The 22,247-nt window shown below is 39.1% G+C and overlaps 1 protein-coding gene across 1 annotated transcript; it reads right to left on the bottom strand.

Moving 5' to 3' along the window:
- Window positions 1-116: 116 nt before the first annotated feature.
- Window positions 117-20,952, bottom strand: si:ch73-61d6.3 (occludin). Its single transcript, XM_068318903.1, has 9 exons — window positions 20,714-20,952; window positions 15,803-16,403; window positions 14,230-14,421; window positions 13,705-13,872; window positions 9,567-9,730; window positions 7,746-7,964; window positions 4,608-4,779; window positions 3,947-3,988; window positions 117-3,754 (listed from the first exon to the last, which is right to left on the bottom strand). Exons 2-9 carry the CDS (start codon window positions 16,382-16,384, stop codon window positions 3,653-3,655), a joined length of 1,641 nt encoding a protein of 546 aa, XP_068175004.1. The 5' UTR covers window positions 16,385-16,403; window positions 20,714-20,952; the 3' UTR covers window positions 117-3,652.
- Window positions 20,953-22,247: the final 1,295 nt, after the last annotated feature.

Consider the following 22,247-nt stretch of genomic DNA (forward strand, 5'->3'; position numbering starts at 1 on the left):
AGTCTTATTGGTAATCTAAGCTGAACTAAGCTAAACTAACATGCTGTTGGTTCCATATGCATTTGCCAAATTGTTGAACTATTCCTTTACTAGAGAATGTTATATACTAACATTCTTGTCGTAGTAATCGACAGGAAGTGTAGAATGTACCCAAACACATCCTGGCTCTTCAGACAGTCACAACCCTGTTCAACATTATTACCTCAGGTTTTATAGATTTCAGATAAAGATTGTGTATTAATGAGCAAAAGGGATCAAATTATCTTTAATACAGAAACCACAAATAGTAATGTTCTCCTTCTGTATGTCCATCAAATTTTGGCCAAAAAAAAACAAAAACAAAGAATGTCTTGAAGTATAATATTTGATGGAAACAGGAGACCTTTTCCTTTCCTTTTAGAGGTAGTTCTTTTTATTTTAATTGTGGTACACGTTTTAAAGAAGTGTCTTAAAGCATCGTCTGATGGGGAAAAGGCACGTTCAGATATGATCATGTATACTGAAGAAACCTTATGTGTTGTTTTTTGGTACTGATATAAAAGGTTTATGACACAAAACCATTCATTGAAATTGTAGCTCGAGTCCCTTTGTGTTACTCAAAATAAAATAAAAAGTTTGACAATTAGTAAATAAATAATAAGCTTTGAAATGGGGATCTTTTGTGAAGAGTGGAGGATGAGGATGGGGTTGGGGTGAGAGTTGTTTCATCGTCGGTTCTGCCTTACCTCACCATGTGACTCACTAAATGGAAACTGATCATGCACATCTCAAGCCAGTTCATGCTTTATATTCCCCCGGTGTAAAAGTTGGCACGGTAAATTTTCCTCCTAGAGTTTCCCAACAAAGAATAGTCACTTCTTTGCTGTCTTCATCAGGGTGTAGATGTCTTTTGAGACTTAACATTGATCACCCGCTCCACCTCAGCTCCTTGATGTCAATGGGTGTGCCACGGCCCCCGTTTCGCTATCGTTGGCGACCTTTGGTCACACTGAGACAATTTTATTTGTTGTGCAACCGTTTGATTTGTTTATTTCCTTCCAGTATGAATCTGGGCAGTGATGTCTTCATCCACAAACTTCACAGTAGAGTTCTGTCCATGACTGAGATTGACTTCCAAGAGTGTTTTTGTTTTGTTGTTGTTTTTGCCAAATTAAGTGACAAACAAATTGGGCCATTTTCGAAACGTGTTTTCTCATAAAAAAGGAACAATGGCTTCAATTACTGATGCTGTCATTCAACTTCATCAATAGTTCATATTGCTGTCTTTCAATCCTTTTGTGTTATTTGTTGAATATAAACTATAGTGATCTGACTGTGTATCTTTATATATTCGACAGAAGCATATTTCTATCGTCAGGCCAAATCTGCAACAAAACAACAAAAAAATGTTATTTTAGTCAAAGTAGGAACATTTTCTTTATGGATTATTGAAGAACTGGCAAACACATCTGTAAGAATCACAAACACTGGCTATAAAAATATAATAATTTTGATATCAGATTTCCTTATTGAAAAGGTAATCATTAGTTCATTAATTTCCCTCTAAAATAATTTTAGTAATGAATTGTTTATGAAGAAGGAAAAGTTTACTCCAAACAAATTTTCCTCCAGATGCATAATGTATGGATTTTCAGCTTGTCACAGTTTATTTTTAATTTTAAAAAGAATTTTTCCAGAACCTGGGACGTTTGTTTTTCACGATTTGGAATATTGTGTCTACTTGTGTCTACTTATTTCAAATATTCACCAGTCAAAAAAAAAAAATCAACAATAAATATTACACTGGAAGGTAACTCTTAGAGACTAAAACTCCAAGAGTGACAGTGAGCTGCCATGTGCATTATTAGTGTTTGTTAATATTCAGTTATAATATCAGCTACAGGAATTGTGTCCCAGTTCACCACACATTGAATATAATTATGTTTTGAGTATGAAATGGGACGTTGTACTAAAAACTGGTTATCACCACAAATGCAAAAGAAACAGAACATTAAAAGAAACTGCCCATTTTTGAAAAAACTGCTAAATAACAAAAATCAGAATTATGGCACCAACTGAAAGTACAAAGGATTCTTTTCTTCTTGATTGATATATTTGATAGTAACAACACAAAGTTGGAATATGATTCATGTTAATATTTTTTAATTGGTTTAGTTAAGTTTCCTATTAGTATGACATGATTTAAGGGTTTATCTTTTGGTATATCAACTGCAAAAAAATATACAGTTGTTTGTAATTAACAGTGTTTTTTGTATATATGATATTATATGTATATAAGGGGAGGATTATCACAGCAGTTAACCGAAAGAGGGCAGTAACAGTTTACACTGAGATCATTGTTCAAAAAGAGTCTCTGCTCTCCCTGCTGGACGTTCACTGAAAACCCCCCAACACCAGGAGTCATGGAAATACACTAAAAAAATAGCCAAACAGGTTTGGGTGAATTAGACAAGTTTATTACTTACTAAACATAATACTTTTTAGACATCATACCTTTTTGCAGTTACAAAAATGGTTTTATCATAACAAAGAAAATAAATTCATACAAAAATAAATGGCTCGCAAATGGTTTGTAAAATGACAACAATGTTCTTCATAAAAATAACAACACATTTATAATGTTACACTACTAAGACTTGGAATTAGCAGATGATCATTTTCATTGGTGACAAATCAAATGAAAAGTGTAGCTTATAGTGACAGAGCATGATTTCCAGTTGGTGGAGTAAAAAATATAAAAAAATAATCTCACTGCTGAACTTATTTTTGTACAGAAGCACATTCTGAAAGACAAATGATTTAACAAAACATGCTACTATGAGTGTTAACAAATGACAGATAATATCATCACAACCGACATGAGTTCTTTTTTGAGTAGAAGGAACAGGACACACTGAAATACAGTATATACAACAATACTACACATAATCTTTGTCTGTGGCCTTTTTTGGTCTCGCTGCCTGAGATCAGCATCAAATTCTTTGTAGACAGAAACTAGGACACAGATAAAAGTAAAGCACACCATGGTTACCTCCACTGATTTTACAGTTAGTTTCAAACACTGATGCAGAGGATGAGAAAAGACAATTTGTATTTTATTTGTCACAGAGATAACACTAAGCCAAGGGTTAAATTAAACTGCATCTTTGCTCACAAACAATCCCAGCTACCTGTCTCGTCCATTAACTACCACATTCACTGCCACACTGTTCCACCTCTTATCTGCCTCGATAAAACAAAGAAAAGTTGCTAATCTAGAGCGCAAACAGTCACAGAAACCAAGCAAGTTGTTATCACATTTTGGCAGAGGGTCAGGTGACTTTTAAACAACCTCTCTCCCTCCACGCCATCCGATCCTCACGCCGCCGGGCACTGCAAACAACCAGCTGAGTTTGTCAGAGGAAATGCTGTGGGAATGGCGACAGCTGAGGGCCTTCGTTCCAGTGTCTTCCAGTAGAGAGTTAGTCAATAATACAAGATGATTATTATTCATTTACAGTATGCTCTGCATGTGCTGTATGTGTGTGTCGGTCCTCTGCAGGTCACTTTGGTCTCAGGGCGTTGCAGAGTCTTCGTAGCGTTGTGGAGTGTTTCTTGTCCTGTGTCTGTGTTTGCTGTGGAGAGCCAGAGCTGAGTGGAGCGGCTCAGCGCTTCACGAGTGGTTCTTGTCATAGTTTTTCACCATTCCTTTGATGTGGAACAATTTGTGTCTCAGCCTGCGACACTGTTTCTTCTTAGACTTGTAGTCTGATGTCTACACATAGGAAACAAATGTAGAATCACTTATTGATAATATTTAATTTTAATTTATAAGATTGCTTGTTGTTGTAGTAAGTATAAATCTTTAATGAAATACTAAGATATTAAAAGAATCCACACACACTGTCTAACTGGAAGAATCATATTTATTTAGTGATTTAATGTATCACCAGAGATGTTTCCTCACCTGCTTCAGATCCTTCAGCTCGTTGTATTCCTCTGCTACAGCCTGTGGAAACAGGAAGGAGAAACGTTAATGATGGTTCATGGACAAACTGGATCTGTCTTTATGTGTCCATCTGAGCATCCGACGCGAATCTACATCTATTCACTGATATTAAGAACTGTCCTCCCCGTTGAAAAACATAACTGACATCTACACAAACATTCAGCATCCAGGTGAAAGAGGGCACGTTCAACTTGATGCAGTCAGATATGCTGAATATTTGATGTTGTTCAACCCTTTGCTGCAGAGTTCTTGCTTGAAAGCCTTAAATCACCCAGAAGTGTTCAGGGACTAAGAGGACAGGACAAATGAAGAGTATGGAAAAAGAAGGAGCGAAGTGTGCGATTCCAGGGGTTCCGCAGGAGTTTGAACAAGAAATATCTTAATCCGACTGCAGTTGTGTAATATAAACTGCAAATCTCACTTCTGGCAGCTGTACAGGAACGATTCAGGAGATAATTGTTCACGCAAAGGTCTTCTCTAAACACAAGATCAGTGCTGTTGAATCTAAAAATTTCCATCACTCGTACCCTAAACATTCATACAGGATAATCTGGAATTCCTGATTTATAATTTAGGATAATCTTTTATGTTTATGAGATGACTCTTGTTTTGCTCTGACCTGATATTTAGCAGAGGTATCGTCCATTGTGTCCAGCTGCCGGCCGAGTTTGTTCAAGTGATCGTTGATGTCGTCCATCTCAGCACACAGGCGTTTGTATTCCCTAAGGTCAGCATCAAATTCTCTCTTGTATTTCTGTCGATCTGCATCGGATGTTATCTCTGGGTAGGACCTGGAAGAGGAGAAGGGTTAAATGACAGCATCAGAGAAAAATAATGAGACTAAAAACATTATTGGTGTTCCTGCACAAGAATATCACACTTAACAGCTGGTGTTGAGGTCATCAAGTTTATTACTGAACTACAGGAAAGCAGTGCTCAGATTGAGGATATAAACTGTAATTGCTGGTTTCAACATACAGTTGTGTTCAAAATAATAGCAGTCTGTTTAAAAAATTGAGTAAAACCCAAAATCCTTATAATGGTTTTTATTTCCATGCATTGGGAACACTGCACATTATATTAATTAATTATGCTGCAAATTAACGCACTATAAAAATTAACGCAATTAATCGCGAGTGGCAAGTCAATGCGAAAGCATTTTAAATTTGGCCCATTGAGGGACCCGTAGGCTGCAGTGATACGTCACTTCGTACCTGCGCAACTATAGTCAAAAGCAGGGTGACTGACAACAGAGATGGACGCGACACAGGAGAGCGAGGCAAGCGCACTCGGACCTGTGGGCGAAAAGTTTATTTATGAAAAGAACAAACGTTGGGCGACTCGGACAGCAGTGGCTCAGCGGTAGAACAATCGTCTTGAAGACGGATCGCCCGGCCATCAGTGGCTCGACTCCCGCCCCCGCCGGGATGTCCATCGGAGCATCAAAAATCTTTTCCTCTTGGTGTATTCTATTGATTAGTCATGCACTACAATTTTGTAATGTCCTACAATTCGAATTCTTTATTTGGGGGCCTTTAGCAGATATGACATTAAAATGCAATTAATTAGATTAATTAATTACAAATTCTGTAATTACATAAAAAATTTTGATCGCCTGACAGCACTAATTCTAAATCAAAACATGAAGAAAAAAGCAGAAATTCTTTAATTACAGAAAATTAGAAAATTAGAAGAAAAATGAACATTGGGCTGTTCAAAAAATAGCAATGTCTTCATTTTACTTTTCAAACTGAAATATTTACTGTGTAAACTGAAAAATATCCAGGATTCAGCATTCCTATGAATCACTAAACTAATATTTAGTTTTTTAGCCACTGTTTCTGAGAACCGCTTCACATCTGTGTTGCATGGAGTCGACCAACTTCTGGCGTCTGTGAACAGGTATTCCAGCCCAGGAGGATTTGACAACATTCCATAATTCCTCTGCGTTTCTTGGTTTTGCCTCAGAAACAGCATTTTTAATGTCGCCCCACAAGTTTTCTGTCGGATTAAGGTCCGGGGATTGGGCTGGCCACTCCATGACTTTAATTTTGTTGGCCTGGAACCAAGAAGCTGCTCGCTAACTGGTGTGTTTGGGGTCGTTGTCTTGTTGAAACACCCATTTCAGGGGCATTTCCTCTTCAGCATAAGGCAACATGACCTCTTCAAGTATTTTGATGTATCCAAACTGATCCATGATCCCTGGTATGCGATAAATAGACCCGACACCCACAGTAAGAGAAACATCCCCATATCATGCTAGCACCACCATGCTTCACTGTCTTTGGAGTGTACTCTGGCTTGAATTCAGTGTTTGGGGGTCGTCTGACAAGCTGTCTGCAGCCTTTAGACCCAAAGAGAACAATCTTACTCTCATCCGTCCACAAAACGTTTCTCCATTTCTCTTTGGTCAGCCAGTTCTTGGTCAGTGTTCTTTGGCAAATTGTATCCTCTTCAGCACATGTCTTTTATTTAACAGTGGGACTTTGCGGGGGCTTCTTGCTGATAGATTAGCTTCACACAGGCGTCTTCTAATTGTCACAGTACTCACAGGTAACTTCAGACTGTCTTTGATCATCCTGGAGCTGATCATTGGCTGAGTTTTCACCATTCTGGCTTTTCTTCGATCCATTCGAATGGTAGTCTTCCGTTTTCTTCCACGTCTCCCTGGTTTTGCTTTCCATTTTAAAGCACTGGAGATCATTTTAGCCAAGCAACCCATCATTTTCTGCACTTCTTTATACGTTTCCCTTCATTAATCAACATTTTAATCAAAGTACATTTTTCTTCTGAACAATGTCTGAAACGACCCATTTTTCTCAGGTTTTCAGAGAGAAATGCATGAGCAAAAGTGCTGGCTTCATCCTTAAATAAGGGCCACCTGATTGACACCTGTTTTTTCACAGATTGAATGACTTCACTAATAGAACTCCACACTGCTATTTTTTGAACTCGCCACTTCAATTCATTATTCAATTACACAAACTCAGGAGCGTACATATCATGAATTTTGGCTCTGTTGGTTTTCTATGACCCTACTACAGCAACTGGTAAATTATTTGCCATGCAGTAATATAATTTATACCAAAAACAGGTTATTCATGTTGGACTGCTATTATTTTGAACACAACTGTACACCCATAGCATGAATGCCTAATAACTTCCTCCCACATCAGATGTCCAAATTTGTGAGCAAATACTAAATTCCTGCTCTCACAGTTCTCTCTGTTAAAGAAAAAATCCTGACTACTGCGAACTCAAAATTCAATGCTGTCTTCTAAAGATGAAGCAATAATGTATTGCGATTCAGTTGTTTTTCTCAGGGACAGACAGGCAGATCAGACCACAGCCAATTATAATGGGACTATATTCTCATAAACTACATTGACTCCCACGTTTTGCACCTTTGGCCCAATTCGCTAATTATGTCTGGTACAACCCATGTGAAGTGGCATGCCTCAGAGGATTAGTGACTCTCCTGGACAGGGTGAAGCATACAGTATACAAACTGGGGAGAATTTTCCACAATTTTCTGCTGAACAACTGGTTTATCTACTGTTCTCTGGTGGTGGTGGTGGTGGTGGTGGTTGGGGTGGTGGTGAAAATGTTCTACTTTAAGCTCATTCAAAAAAAAGGAGGTCAGGTCCTGAGGGAGTGGCAGTATTTTACTGCAATCTGAATTATGTGTTTTAAGATAAAGACATTTCCATCGTTAATCCGGAGGAGCTGCAGCAGTGCAGTGATGCTGAATTCTCACCTATCCCACTCTTCTCCGTCCAGTTCATTGCCCGTTTCTCCTCCTGTGGTGTACTCTGTCTCGTACTGGGACTCATCCAGCTCGGGGTTTCGTCTGCGTCTCTTGCCCCTGTTGGCAGAGGGTTTACGGCCCCCGCCAGTCTCCTCTGAAGGGCTGGAGCTGGTTCCTCCACCGTGAGAGAAAACTTCTGACGGTCTGCTGGTGGGCTTCTCTGAATACCTGCAGGACCAGAACATGACACACCCTTAAAAAATTAAAAATACTGGTTAAAATGATTTGTTTAAGTCAGACAGACTTACTTCCAAACAAGTTCAATTTTCCACATTCATACTGGTGTTCATACTTAAATAAAAAAAACAGCTAGAATACAATGAAATTTGTAACTGTACCTTTCAAAACAGAAATAACATGAATGTCAGATTTCTACATTTCTAATGTGCTCCCGCTATGAAAACTCATGTTTAGATTAGTTGACAGAAGAAAAAAAAAACTTCAGGATAAATAACGTGGTTCTTGTATCTTTACATTTTCTTCGCCTTCCCTTCTTCATTTTTTTAGGCTGCCTGTAGGACCAACATTAGTCAGACTGCATGACGCCTAAAAGGCAAAATCCAGGAAAAACTAAGTTCCCTACTGCTCCTAAAATATATTTCTGCGAGGGAATTTTATCAAAATGTCGTAAAAACCATCCTTGAACATACACAACAAAGAAAGCCAAAAGCAGCAATAGATAAATAACATGAGGAGCTCAATGTGAGACTGTGTTTGATGGAAACAAATATTTAGGGATGTTGTCCAGACAGAAATCTTATGTATGAAGGTCAACACTGTGAAACGCTAATGATTACTGTTGCTCACACAGGACAGAGTTGCAGTGGGCCATGTGGGGGCCCTCAGAGGTCAGCAAGACAGAATTATGCTCAGGTTTATTTGTTTAAAGGGATTTGGTGGGGAATCCAAATCCAGCTGTGCAGATATTATAAGCTCCTACAAAGAAAGCTGCATTATTGTCAACAGAGAGCACCGCCTGTCTTCAGGATAACATTCTTCTGTGCAGGAAAATCTCAGCTATGTATTTTTTAGTGAGAGAGGAAATGACCAAACAGTCTGTCGCTTGTGCTAAATTAAAATCCTTGCAGTTATCTACACAAACTGTGCTCTGAACTTTAGAAGACTATTCCACACAAATCAGGTCATTTAGGACGTTTTTTCAGAAGTACTGAAACTGAAAAAAAGTCTGTCACACATGCTGCAATCTTGAGAACATTAAAACCAACAAAAACAAGGTGTTTGAGAAATCATTTGTAGCTTCAAAGAAAGACAGATATATTTGTTCACAACCATCCTGTCTTTTCCCTGCCTTTGAGATTTCCATGAGAGTAAAAACAAGGAAAGTTAATCCAACGAGGGCTCAAAGTTCACACACAGAGCACTTTTGGTGGGTAGGGCAATATGTTTTCCTGGGCTTTAAAACGGAGCTGTGAACAGATATTATGTGTGTGACTCACATGGTTCAATTGTTTTACAGTTTACACACCAGGGTTCCTCATAGATACTCATCACTTTAAAGAAACCCCCTAACATTGTACTTCTATTGGTCACTATTGGTTGTGCCCAGTCCTGAGTGAACCTATCCTGGTGCCGTACTTAATATAATTAATTATTCACTGCCATGTCTAAAACCATATGTCTTGCTGTAGTCAGAAATTCTAACTTAAAATCCAGTATGACTTTAATAAGATGTTCACAAACATATAAATCATCTAAAACATGCTTCATGCAATCTCAATTCTGGGTGGTTGAGAAAACCTGGACACCCACTCATTGTTGTCGTAGTCTTCTTCATTATAGTAGCTGCTGTCGACTTTGGTTGGGGGGTAGGAGATGACGCTGTTGGCTGAGGCGTTGAGCAGACCAGCTCCCTTCTCTGACACCAGCAGCGTAGGAGCATCTTGAACGCTTCGGCTGTCCTCAACATTGTTCACCTACAAGAGACGGCAAAAAAATTGAAGGAACAGACTCAGCAAACACAATGTCTAACACCAGAACCTGCTACTTGCTTATTTTCTGACTGATCCTTTGAAAGAAATGCTTATTTTTCGCCTCTGTTCCTTAGATCTTAAACTCACCAGAGATTACTTTCATAGCAATTAGTTCTTAAAGTATGAAAGAGCAGTCAGGCACGTAATTGGACAGCACAGCCTAACACTCCAGTGAAGTTTGGGTTGTCTCTTTGGGTCGCTATGCTTGAAAAGGTCAAGAGAACGAAAACAAAAGATAACCAGAGGCTAACAGTAAAAGAAACTAAACATTAACTGTAAACTCAACTTTATCTGTTATTTACAGGATTGCATGTTTTTTTGCAAACCAAATCACACATGAGCAGTTTGAATTCTCCATAGAACAGTTCTTAAAATGTTTTACTTAAGATTTTACTTTTAATGACTACTGTAGTCTCAAATGTATTCACCATCCTGAGTATCAAGACTCTTAAGAGCTACCATTAGCAAATCAGATGTTAAAACAATGTACCAGCCAGAAGTGCATTCAAGGAGAAGTCCTGCATCGTTCTAGTGGTCGTTTCTTGACTGACAGAAAGTGGGTAAAGCAAAAAAACAAAAATATGGCAGAGCTGGAGGCATCTCACTGTGAGGAACAGGCTGAGATTCCTCAGGAATTCTGCTAGAAGCTGGTATCTAGATATGGCACCATGTTTACAGCATTAGCGCAGCAGAAAGGTTTATATGAAACACTAGAGATGCTGAATAATGCTAAGACTGCGTTAGTCCAAAAAAAGTTACATGTAATATCTGTTGTACTGTGCTACTTGTTTGATTTTGTAATTGCAGACTGATGATGAATTGTGTATGTAGCCAGTGATCCTATTATACAATAGTGATGAACAATCTGGCTTCCGATTGCATTAACAGAAGTTATCTGATAATGTTTCAAGCTTTTCTTTCACCTCTTTCTATTGTCCCACGTCTTCATGAACACCTGCAATGATTGTCCTCCTTTCTCTCTTCAAACAAAAGGAAACCACGTCTGTCATGTAAATACGTTTAATCTGTGTTTTCAAGTCCTTCCTGTGAGGTCAGTCAGCCTACATGAAGGAATTCCACACAATGAAGGCTTCGGGGGTGGTCACTGCTTCCTCCACGTCCACTTCCACTGGGTCCAGCAAATTCATCAATCATTACACATCTCTAACACAACCTGAAGAAAGCAGTTAAGTGTCAACTTTAAACAGGTTGTTCTGTTTTTTCTGCTACCTGATAGTCAAACTGACTTAATGATAGCAGAAACCATTGGATTAATTTGTAAATGTTGAAACACTAAGATGAGTGAGGTCACTCCAAATAAAATAATATACTCTATAGGGCTTCCTCAAGGTGCCTTTCTCGGGATTTATGCAAAAAAACATCAGATCACAGAATTGATTAAATCCACAAAAATTAAACTTGACATGAAAATGCATAAAATTCCCTAGCTCACTGAGCAAATATTCATAAAATGCAAATCATGTTCCTCCAAATTGAGATTTGACAACTATTCTCCATACAAGAATGCATGAATATTTTCTATACATGTTTTTACTGTATAAAACCTGTACAAAACATACATCTTCCTGCTTTCTTGGGTGGTATTTCAGTCTCCTGAATTCTTCAAGGTGCAGTAACAGAGCCTTACAGGAGCCTAGCCCTCAAAAACAATAATCACGTTGGGTGGAGTGCTTCTGCTTAAGGATCCCATTTGGAGACTGCACTACATGTAAGAATCTCAACAATTTCAATGAGAGAAGAGGGAGCAAAGGACACCCAGGAAGAGATGGAAAGGTAGAAAAGGCAGAGTAAGGATTAAAAATAGAGTTGAATAGCAGAAGGAAATGGAAGCATAGCAGAAGCGGTTACATTTCAGGGAGTGGTGTGAGGGAGGAAAAATACCAAATTATGTAACGTAAGAATGCCTAATTGAAAAGCAAAAGCCCTCTAAATTGCAGGCATGACGGAGATTAGACTAGTTTATGTTAAAATACTGCACAGCATATGTATATCCATCTTAAATCACTCACACCAGGTTCATTCTCAATCTGGATATTTTAATCCACATCTTTGAAGACTACCCTAAGGATGCTTGCACTCCACATCTGTGTGACACTCCAGAGCTCCCAGCACAGAGTCAACCCTGCAGAAAGCAGCTCTGATGACTTCATGCGGCAGACCCAATTACCCCCTCTCTTCAGGACGAGCTGAATGAGGCCAGTGTGTGAGGTCATTGGAGTATGCCAAGCCTCCCTGAGCTCAACAACAGAGATGGTTCCAGTCTCATCCCAACCACAGCCTTAAACTTAACACAGCCTTGTGCTTAAAGCTAAAGAAGTATGATGACTCATTCTGTGGCAAAAATACAGTATACAGGTAGCACAGCAACCCAGCAAATATATTTTGCAATGGAACATGGAGACACTCGAAATATTAGGAAAAGATACAGTCCAACATATAAAGAGGCTGTTGTTGAAGCTGGTATGACAGAGTAGGAAATTTAGCTTTCACTTTTTTATTGCAAAATCTACATTATAATTTGATTTTCTAAAAGCAGTGTTCCACAGTTCTTTACTGTACCAAGAGTAAGTGTGATGACATCAGTGAGCATGGCTCTATTACGAGACACTAGTGCTTGTTATGTGATTCACGCTGGGCTTAACTTATTCGCTGCTAGCACACCTCTGTGCACATGATGGCATGCTCCAGGCAATGACAATCACTCATAAACAAACGCCCTGTGTGATGCAACGTACCACAGGGTTGCTGTTTCAGGCTTATTTGATATTGTACAGTCAGAGATAAAGTTATCACAGATATTTCTACATCCTTTATAGACAAAAGTGAACAAAATGTTGCAGCACTTTGTAGTTCTAAGTCCTTTAAGTGCGAAGATACAGAAAACAATGTGATATAATGCATACTTGCGTGCATAAGCCTTTGCATGTATACTTGCTAAAACAAATAACTAGCGCCCACTTTAAATAACTTATCAGTGCTACAAGTATTTTATAGGGGTTAGTGAGGCCAAATAGACAGAGTAAAAGTACAAAGTCTACTATTACTTGCGCTTTCCTAGTATTTTTTTCTCCTTCACCACTTCTGGCAGGTTAAGTCATATCTGACAGTCCCATATGGTCAGTGGGATGTTGACATTTAAAAACTTGAAGACAGGCTCTCCAGAAACCATCTACCTGCTTACTAATTTCTCAAGCGGTTAATAATTATCTAGAGTGAAACCAGGTAGTAGATCATGAGCAAACAATTGCTGACTGCTATCAGCCCTGACCCTGAACAAAGTGATTCAGTCAAAGGAAACACAGTACAGTAATGTGACTGTTTCCCTGCTCGATCCTATAAACTGAAAAAAACCTCTACATGTGAAGTCAATGTTAGACTTTATCCTCATAAAGGCGATGAATAAAATCATGAGCGATCCAGACTGGGGATTATAATTCTACATGGTCATATTTTTGCAAAGCATAGTGACAAAACAACCTCAGTTATGTACACTTATCTACTTGGGTTTTTAATGCATATGCATCAGCGCACATTCATCCAACCTATCTTTATGACCTATCTTTATGACTCACTCTGCAGGATGACTACCTCACTGATGATCTAGATAGTTGCCTACTTGGCATTGTGAAAATGGATAGAAACTAATGTCAGTTTTGGTGGCTGAACCCTACATGCAGAAAAACACAGAGCAGTTGCTCATTTAATCATCTAATCAAATCTGACAGTGAACAGTGTGTTCAATCAACTTTCCTTCGTCTGGATTTAAACTCTCTCTGACCTGGTTGACTCAACGAAATGCTGTGCATGCACAAAGTCAGGGTCAGTTAGGGTTGAAATATGATTTCTCTTTGTAAATCCCATGTAAGCCCAGTCTTATTAAACTGTAACTGTCTTACCCATTCCTCTACATCTCTGCCCTCCGAGGCCTTTCCGCCAACAAGAGGCTGTTCCCAGTGGATGTTTGGTTTCCCATAGCGCCAAATCTTCCCTCTTGTTTTTTGTGCAAAGAAGGCTGCAACACAGAAGGCGATGGCAACTAGGAATCCACAGACCATGGCAACTCCCTACAAAAGCAAGAAGGATGGAAGTTTGTCAAGCAGATAAGGTACATAACAAAGTCAGTTTATCCAGGAACAAAGACACATCATAATTTGTTGCTCAATTTTACCCAACATGGTACAGCTGTATCATGATGACATATAATTACAGAACACTGATGGAAAATATTAAAATAAGATATGCCTAATGTGGGAAAAATAAATCAAAAAATTTTAATGGCCAGTTTAGTTCAATCTTATACTGTTATACAGTATCTATTTTAAATTATCCTGAAGAGGGCCTTGGGTTGGACCTTTTGCATCACATTAGAGACTCATTGAACCCTATGACATCGACAGATATGTTTAGAAGAAGCTTCAAACCTCCTGTGGGTCCACATAGCAGTAGTGGTAGAGGTACTGGTTGTATATAGGGAAACCCCCCACTCCTCCCATCTGTGAGTAGCCCGTCTGGTAGAGGTTCTGACACATCATTAGCATGGGATTGTACATCATATTGGAGGAGCTCTGGGCCATTGGGTTCACCCCAACAATGTAGACAATGCTGATGATGCCCTGAAATAACACAGCCGTTCAGTATACTGACAAAAAAAACTGCCAATGAAGAAGACTGGTGTGATACTCCTTAATGTTCAAATCAGATATGAGAATGATAGCAGCATCAGATCAGAAAACTCCGTCTTGTACAGGGTGCAGAAGAACAACTTGTTGTATTTTTAATGAACAATCATCTGTTGATTCTGTGGTGTTTTCTAATCTGTCTAGTAAAACTCTGAATGTTATCAAGTGAAGTCTACTGGAAAATATCGATTGATTTAGAGAAGGTCCAACTGACAGACACAATGAAATTAACTTATTTGAAAACCCTCTACATGTTGAACATCTAGACAGTCTAACCCTAACACTCTAAAGGCAGAAACATTTCTATCAGATTAGATCTCAGACAGGCAGATATTTTATCTGCAGTATTTTTAAATACTTGCAGCGTAAATATTATGGAATGTGATCCTGGACAGACACCTGTATGAACATGTGCTTTAAACCACTGGGCTCTGAACAGTGTTAAACTGTGTATGGAGTTGTGATCCTGATGATAACTTTGGTATTTAAGTATTATCAAAACCATACACGCTTCTTCACAACAGAACCGAGAGTTTACAAAAGTTATCATGATTAGAGTACGTCCAAATGTCAGATATCCGTGTGAGATGATCCAGCAGGAAAATGCTAATCTAATATGATCATCAAAATTTTAATTTTAAAACAACTACAGGTCAATGATGTCCAAATGTTATATGAGCAACGTTGAAAATGTAATCCAATTCACGCTTTGTCGATGTGTGATAAAAATAGTCTTTTACAGAAAATGTATACATTCATATGTAAATACATATACATAAAACAAGTATATTGTCTTCACTTCTATTAAACTCTTTTATATTTTAGGGTTTCTGTCTTTCATAACATTTATCAATTTAATGTCAGGGGACAAAAAAAATTGTCCCTAATGTTTGGTCAGTGTGTTTTTGTCTATTACACAATATGTGTGAATGCTGATCCTCTTCAGGCTAAGCACTTCATAATAATCTGCTTCTAAATACATTTTACAGTACATAAGCTAATGAATGTTCTATTCTGGACAGAAAAAAATAAGCACTATGATTTTATTTATTTATTATCCTTTATTGATCCCCTTGGGGAAATTATGTTTTCCACTCTTGCGAGGGGGCAGCCACGTTGTGTTGCACCCTACAAGCAAATTGTTAAGTATTACTGAAGTAATACTTAATAAAGTAATGAAAAGTCGAGATCAACATCTTAATCCAAAATCAAAGTCATGTTCTTGTGCTTCAAATGACTATAAAAACAACACAGAAGCAAAGCAGAACACACAAAATGAAATTAATGCAGACTGAAAACTATGAGTAAGTCTTACCTGCAGGACAGCCATGATGACACTACTGATCAGCAAAGCCAGGAAGAACTTCCTACTCCGGACAGTGTCGGATTTAGAGAACATAGCGATGAAGAAGGCCAGTGCCCCAATGAAGTTGATGGCTGACATGGCAATCATGGCGGTTTTAGCTGAGTAAGGTGAGATGTAGGATCCATAGCCACTGCCGTAGCCTCCATAGCCTCCACTGCCGTACCCTCCATAGCCCCCATATCCTCCATAACCATATCCTGATCCATAACCCCCACTGTAGCCGCCACCATAGCCCATTCCCATTCCATACTGCATGTCCCACATGAGAGTGGAGGCCACGCAGGCGAATATGGCCACGCACAAGATGATCACCGTAGCCAGCATGGCCTTGACAATCCCAGGAGGTGACAACCATTTGTAGAAGTGCTGTGGTTTATCCTCAATGTAATACGATCCTGGAGGAGGGGGGTATGCGTTGTACTCACTCTGAGGCTCATGGAAGCTTGCTGGGGGCCCAAAGCCATTGTTGGATGCTGGTGTGAAAGGAGGGCTGTAGACAGGTGGACTCTCGTAACGCTGTTTGTCAAACATTCTTCTAATATGTCCAAAACTGTAAAAAAAAAAAAAAACAGCCAAGAAAAAAAGAAAAAGAGATTCTGAGGATCGTCAGGAGAGTAAAGTGTATTGCATAAAGGTAGGAAGTGTTGTCCTGCTCTGTCTTTCTGCAACGCTGATAAGAGTAACACTGCGTGCTGATACGGGAAATATAGGCGTGACTGTCTTCAGTAATACAACTCAGTAACAGAACAGTGTAAATGTTTTACTGCTTCCAAAGAGGTATGATTTATGAAGACGCAAGTTTGGTTTGTTTGTGCAATTTTCTCTTTCTGTCAGGTTGAACAGATGAGTTTTCACAGAGAGCAAAATCTATGTCTCTTATCAGAGCACTATCTGGATTGGACATATTTTCCTATATTGACAGAAAATATAAATATTTGACAAAAGACCTCAGCTTTGAGATCTGTGAACCAGCCAAGTCAGTCAATGTGGAGATGTCGGTACCAGGAAGAGGAGCTGAGCTAAATAACAATACTTTCCTTTTTTCCTCTTCACAGGCTGTAGGCGTCTCTCTCTAGCTTCCACAATGTCCAGCCAGACTTTGAACATTTCACATCCCAACCTTCCTCTAGAAGTGTTGCTTACTTTCTGTTACAAAGCTGACAGAGCAACATCCAAGGCCACAGTGTGGACCATTTAACAATGACCATTCTTCTGTGTGGACATGCACAGGAACCTGGTCACCCATGGGTCGAAACAGTTTTTTAAAAAATGTGAAACTTTCAGGGTAAAGTTACTGCAAGGACCAAGAAATAAAAGTGATACCTCTCCTGCTTCCACCTTTTCTTTAATTGCCACAGACAGACAGACAGACAGACAGACGGGCAGACATACAGACAGACAGGGGAGCGGACGGACCGAAAGACAGACAGATAAGACAGATAGAACGTCCTTGGCACTGCCCACTCTCTTGGCAATAACTTTCTGTTCTTTATGAGGCTCAGCCAGAAGACGACTCGCCTCAGAGCCTCCATCCCAGACACCTTCCCATTATTTGCTCATTCATTCCTCCTTATCCTTCTTCTCCCTCACAATTCCCCTGTCCCCAGCTGTCCCACTCCCCTTTCTCTCAATCCCATAACTTCTTTCCTTTGTTTTCAGAGCAGGGGGAGCAAAAGTTAAGGCTGCTCGACACTGGAACAGTGTTGCCATGGAGTTGGGCTGAAAAAAATTGGGGTATTGTCCAGTGAGGATCAGACAAGGGATCCTCTGTGCTGCTCCTGACTAGAGGGAGGCATGTTGAGAAGACAGTGGCGACAGGTGGATGGGTGTGTAGCAGCGTCAGGTGTTCTATATTCTGACCTCCTAACATCCATTTTCAACAACACAGTCTCAAATCTCTCAGTCCACTGAAACATTGTTCTGTTTCTTACGTATTTTCCTTGAGTTTACTTTGTTGACCAAGACTAATAGACTACACGAGACAAGACAGAGTATGACGAGAACCACAACTTCGACAAGAAAGATGTACCACAAAAACACAATGTCTTATTTTTAGCATTTAAAGGGAAGAATTTCAGTTATTTGATCCCCTTCCCAAGTTCCCTGAGCACAGGATATATTGCTTCAGTGTTTTCTGCATTAGCAGCTGCAGCTGTAGAAGGAATAACAGTAGTAGTTGTAGGACTTTTAGTACAGTTGAGTTTGTCTTCTTCTGGCACATAAATGTCATTTTCAAGCTGGGCAGCATTTGGACCTCAGTCACAGGTCAGACCAAACACCCACCAGCAGCAGGACTGGACTCCACAACAACACAGAGAGTCTATCATCTGCTGCTGATAATGGAATTCCACTCTTACAGTCACATGCCTCACATCTGTCAAAAACAATTAGACCCCTGCCCAATGTGGGCTGAAATCCTGTGGCATACACACACTAATCAGCAAAGATTTCCTGCTCAAAAGAACCCCACTGAAAATCTCTTTGGCCATAAAACCTGTGAAAAAAAAGCATGGTAAGTTTCAAATACTTTTAGTACACCTATCTAAAACTACAGCTGGGGTAACATGACCGGGAACACACTGGTGGCATGCTGGAGGTGGTTCTGGAATTAGCCTAAATCTAAACATGAACTACAACCAATCTCAAACCTGTCACCTTGATTACATGAGAGGAACAGCATGACCATATGGTCTCATATTATCAAATAATACAGCACACTTTGGGGACACTGTGGTGTACTGATTTAAGAGGGGAGATCTAGCAAACTCTGACATGGTTAGACACAACACTAAAACTTCTTTCACCATGTATTATTGTGTTTTAATGTTTTTCAGTGAGTCTACATAAAGAATCGTATTTTTGTGATATTCACTGAGCATATGTGTTGTTTATTGTTCTATATTTTGGACTTAGTACAAATTTTTCATCCTGGGATGGATTTATTGTCTATTTCTAAGCTTATATTGCGAATCAATGTGTTGGTTTACATGGAACAGTTTAAATACAGTTTTGCCTGTGTGTACTGAAGAATGTGTCTTACTTCAGTGACACACTTAAAATAGCAAAATACAACATAGACGGTGTCTTCAAATATTTCTTCTAAAAAACAGATGGATTATTATTGTAGATGTAATGCCTATATGTTATAACAAATAAAGTTCTAATACTGTGTAATACTGGTGGTTTTAAAACCACCAGTATTACACAAGTTGAGGCGTATTAAATCAGCATTTTTATTTACTACATCTCAGCTTCTCTTAGCCATAAGTTTATATAAACTAAGTACAGGTAATCAAAATTTACAGATGCACTAGAGGGAGCAATCTAATAACACAAAACTAATTTATTAACTCGATTTAAGAAAACATCTCTGATATTTTTAAGTAGTCTGGAGTCAGAAAAGACAATTTTTAGAGAGACAACCAGGATGCCTTTAAAAATGTAACCCCAAGATACCTCTACCTTGGTACACTAAACCTCCCATTTAAAAAAAAGACATGAAAAAACTGATGAGGATGGGACAGAAAATGACATCTGCCTCGCAGGGATTGTTCCATAGGCATGCTAGAGACAGGGTTGTTATGTTCCTGAAATTATCAGCGATGAGTCCTGACCTAAATCCAACTGAAAACCTGTGGGATTGCTTGAGTGAGCCAGTGTGAGCATCCTCCACAGATTCAGAAGCAGGAGAAGAGCATGACATCCGGTTTGTGTCAGTCCATGATGAAGAGGATTACTGCTGCAATAAATACTGATGAGTGACACACTAATTACATCCCGCTTCAAAGCGGTGATGTAATTGTCAGTGTCCGTGTGTTCGTCTGTCCGTCTGTCCGTTCGCCTGTCCACCAAATATCTTCACAAGCATTGCAAATAGTGAGATGAAACAAAAAGCACATTACTGGGACAGCAAAGGGGATGAAAATGAGATAATGACCTAGACCTTGAGGAAACGAGGTCAAGGTCAAATTTCAACTTTTGCACACTCCCTTTTGCACACTCCCTGTGTAAGACCATAGATCAAAGCTAGTGCTTTGATCAATGACAGTAGGTCAGAGCACTAGCTTTGATCTTTGACACTACTGTATGTAAGTAGATCAGGGTATAATTTTGAATTCATTACTGTGAGTTGTATTGCGTCATTGCTTTATGAAGCAGATTAAGACAGCTCATAACAGTTCAAAATAAAACAAGATACAAGTTATTTCATTAAGACCTAACCCACCCAAGCAAAGATGAAATAAACAAAACAATTAATTTTAAAACCCTTGGATGAACAGAAATGTTATCCTATGGGTCATGAGAAGCAAGTGATTATCATAGTAATGTTTCCCTCTGTATTTTATAATCTCAACTGCTTTATTTGTGTGTTTGGAATGAATCAAGGCACAAACACACCATTAGTGTTGTACTACAGAGATCATTCTCTTGTTGTGGGACCTGTTGTGATTTCTGCTCGTAAGGTATTTAACTCTTTGTTATTGATAGGGTTTACAGATTTAATTACTGTAGCCCTCAGACTTATTACAGAAGGGCAACTTTATTAAGAACACTTGTATCTCCAATATATTTTGTTTTTCTCACCGAGAAATGGATTTAAACCGATTCAATTATGAATAGCGGGCTTCAGCATTAGTTTAAGTCAACAATGTTGTTAGCTAGCTAGCACAAGAGAATAAGAAAGATGAGGGGTCCCACCTGTAAGGACACAGGTCTAACGGTACCGATCAAATCACTCACATACTTCTTTAGTTTTAGACAAATAAATAAAACACATTCATGCATGTAAAATCATATACTGTATAACACTTAAGTGTTCATGTTATTAAATTCACCTTAAGCTACGTCTAGATATCTTACCTGAGGATCGATGAAGAGCGAATAATGTTGGGAAGTTGGGCGCTGCCGTCCGTTTCCTGTCCGGTTCTTTTTAAAACTTTGGAACAGTTGGGGAATAAATAGAATATATCCGACAAAAAAAAACTTTAAATATTTTGCTGTTAATAGCAAAATGAACCACTTTGGGTGAGGTTAACCGCGGAGTCGCTGGTCCGTTGTTAATGGCTATCCGAGGCTGAAACAACGGCTCCTTCACAGACAGCAGCCTCTGAACAAGTGCTTTGTCCCGCCTGTCCGCGGTGATGAGGCCCACCGCACAACACCGTTACACCGCCAGGCTCTGACCGCCAGAGGTCGGACTATCTACGGTTTAAAACAAGTTTACCAGGCGGATGACTGTCAGAAAGACACATTTTATCTTCAATCAATTATTTTATTAACAAAGAAATATTTTAAAAGTACAAAAATTAGATAAAATTGAGGTTAGAACCTTGCTGTCATAATCTTCTGCAGGAGAATGTAGGTCTTCAAGGGTAATAATTTCTGGCTAAGAAAAAATATATGTGAGGGGGAAATGCAGTTAATACAAATGTTTGGGTTCATAAATCCAATCCAATCCAATCTTTATTTGTTGAGCACTTTACAACAACCACAGTCGACCAAAGTGCTGTACAGACGAATATATAAAAAGAACAAACATTATACAGTAGATAAAAGACAAAATGGCTCAAATATTGTAAGTAAAATTAATTAATTAAAAACATACAACATGGATAAAAGCAAAAGCCATACAATCAGAGCAATAAAAACAAGATCAAATAAAATGAAATCCAGTGTCTATCTAGATGTTACAAGCCAAGGAGAAGAGGTAGGTTTTCACACGAGATTTAAAAACAGACAGAGAAGAGGCCTGTCTGATTTGTTGAGGCAGATTATTCCATAATTTAGGGGCCACAACAGCCAAGGCACGGTCCCCTCTGAGCTTCCGTTTGGTCTTGGGCACACTCAGGAGCATTTGATCAGCTGACCTGAGAGAGCGAGCAGGTACGTAAGGGAGCAGAAGCTCAGAGAGGTAAGGCGGGGCAAGAGCATTTAAGGATTTTAAAGTAAATAAAAGTATTTTAAAATGGATTCTAAAATGTACGGGCAGCCAGTGGAGTGAGGCTAAAGTGGGGGTAATGTGTGCATGTTTACGGGTGCTGGTCAAAAGACATGCAGCAGTGTTTTGGACCATCTGGAGACGGGAGATGGAAGAATCACTAACCCCCACATAAAGGAATTGCAGTAGTCCAGGATAGTGGTGACAAAGGCATGGAGAACTATTTCAAAGTGTTGCCTCGAGAGAATTGGTTTTATTTTGGCCAGCTGCCTCAAATGATAAAAGCTTGACTTAATTACTGCCCTAATCTGGCTGTCAAGCTTGATGTCAGAATCCATTTTTACCCTGAGATTTTTTTACCCTGAGTTTGTTTGATATGCTGGGCCAAAGAACCCAGATCTGGAAGGGGTGTTCCAGTGGTGCCACCAAAAACCATCAATACGGTTTTCTTTTCGT

Source organism: Antennarius striatus, chromosome 7 (genome assembly GCF_040054535.1).
Source record: "Antennarius striatus isolate MH-2024 chromosome 7, ASM4005453v1, whole genome shotgun sequence".
NCBI classification, from domain to species: Eukaryota; Metazoa; Chordata; class Actinopteri; order Lophiiformes; family Antennariidae; genus Antennarius; species Antennarius striatus.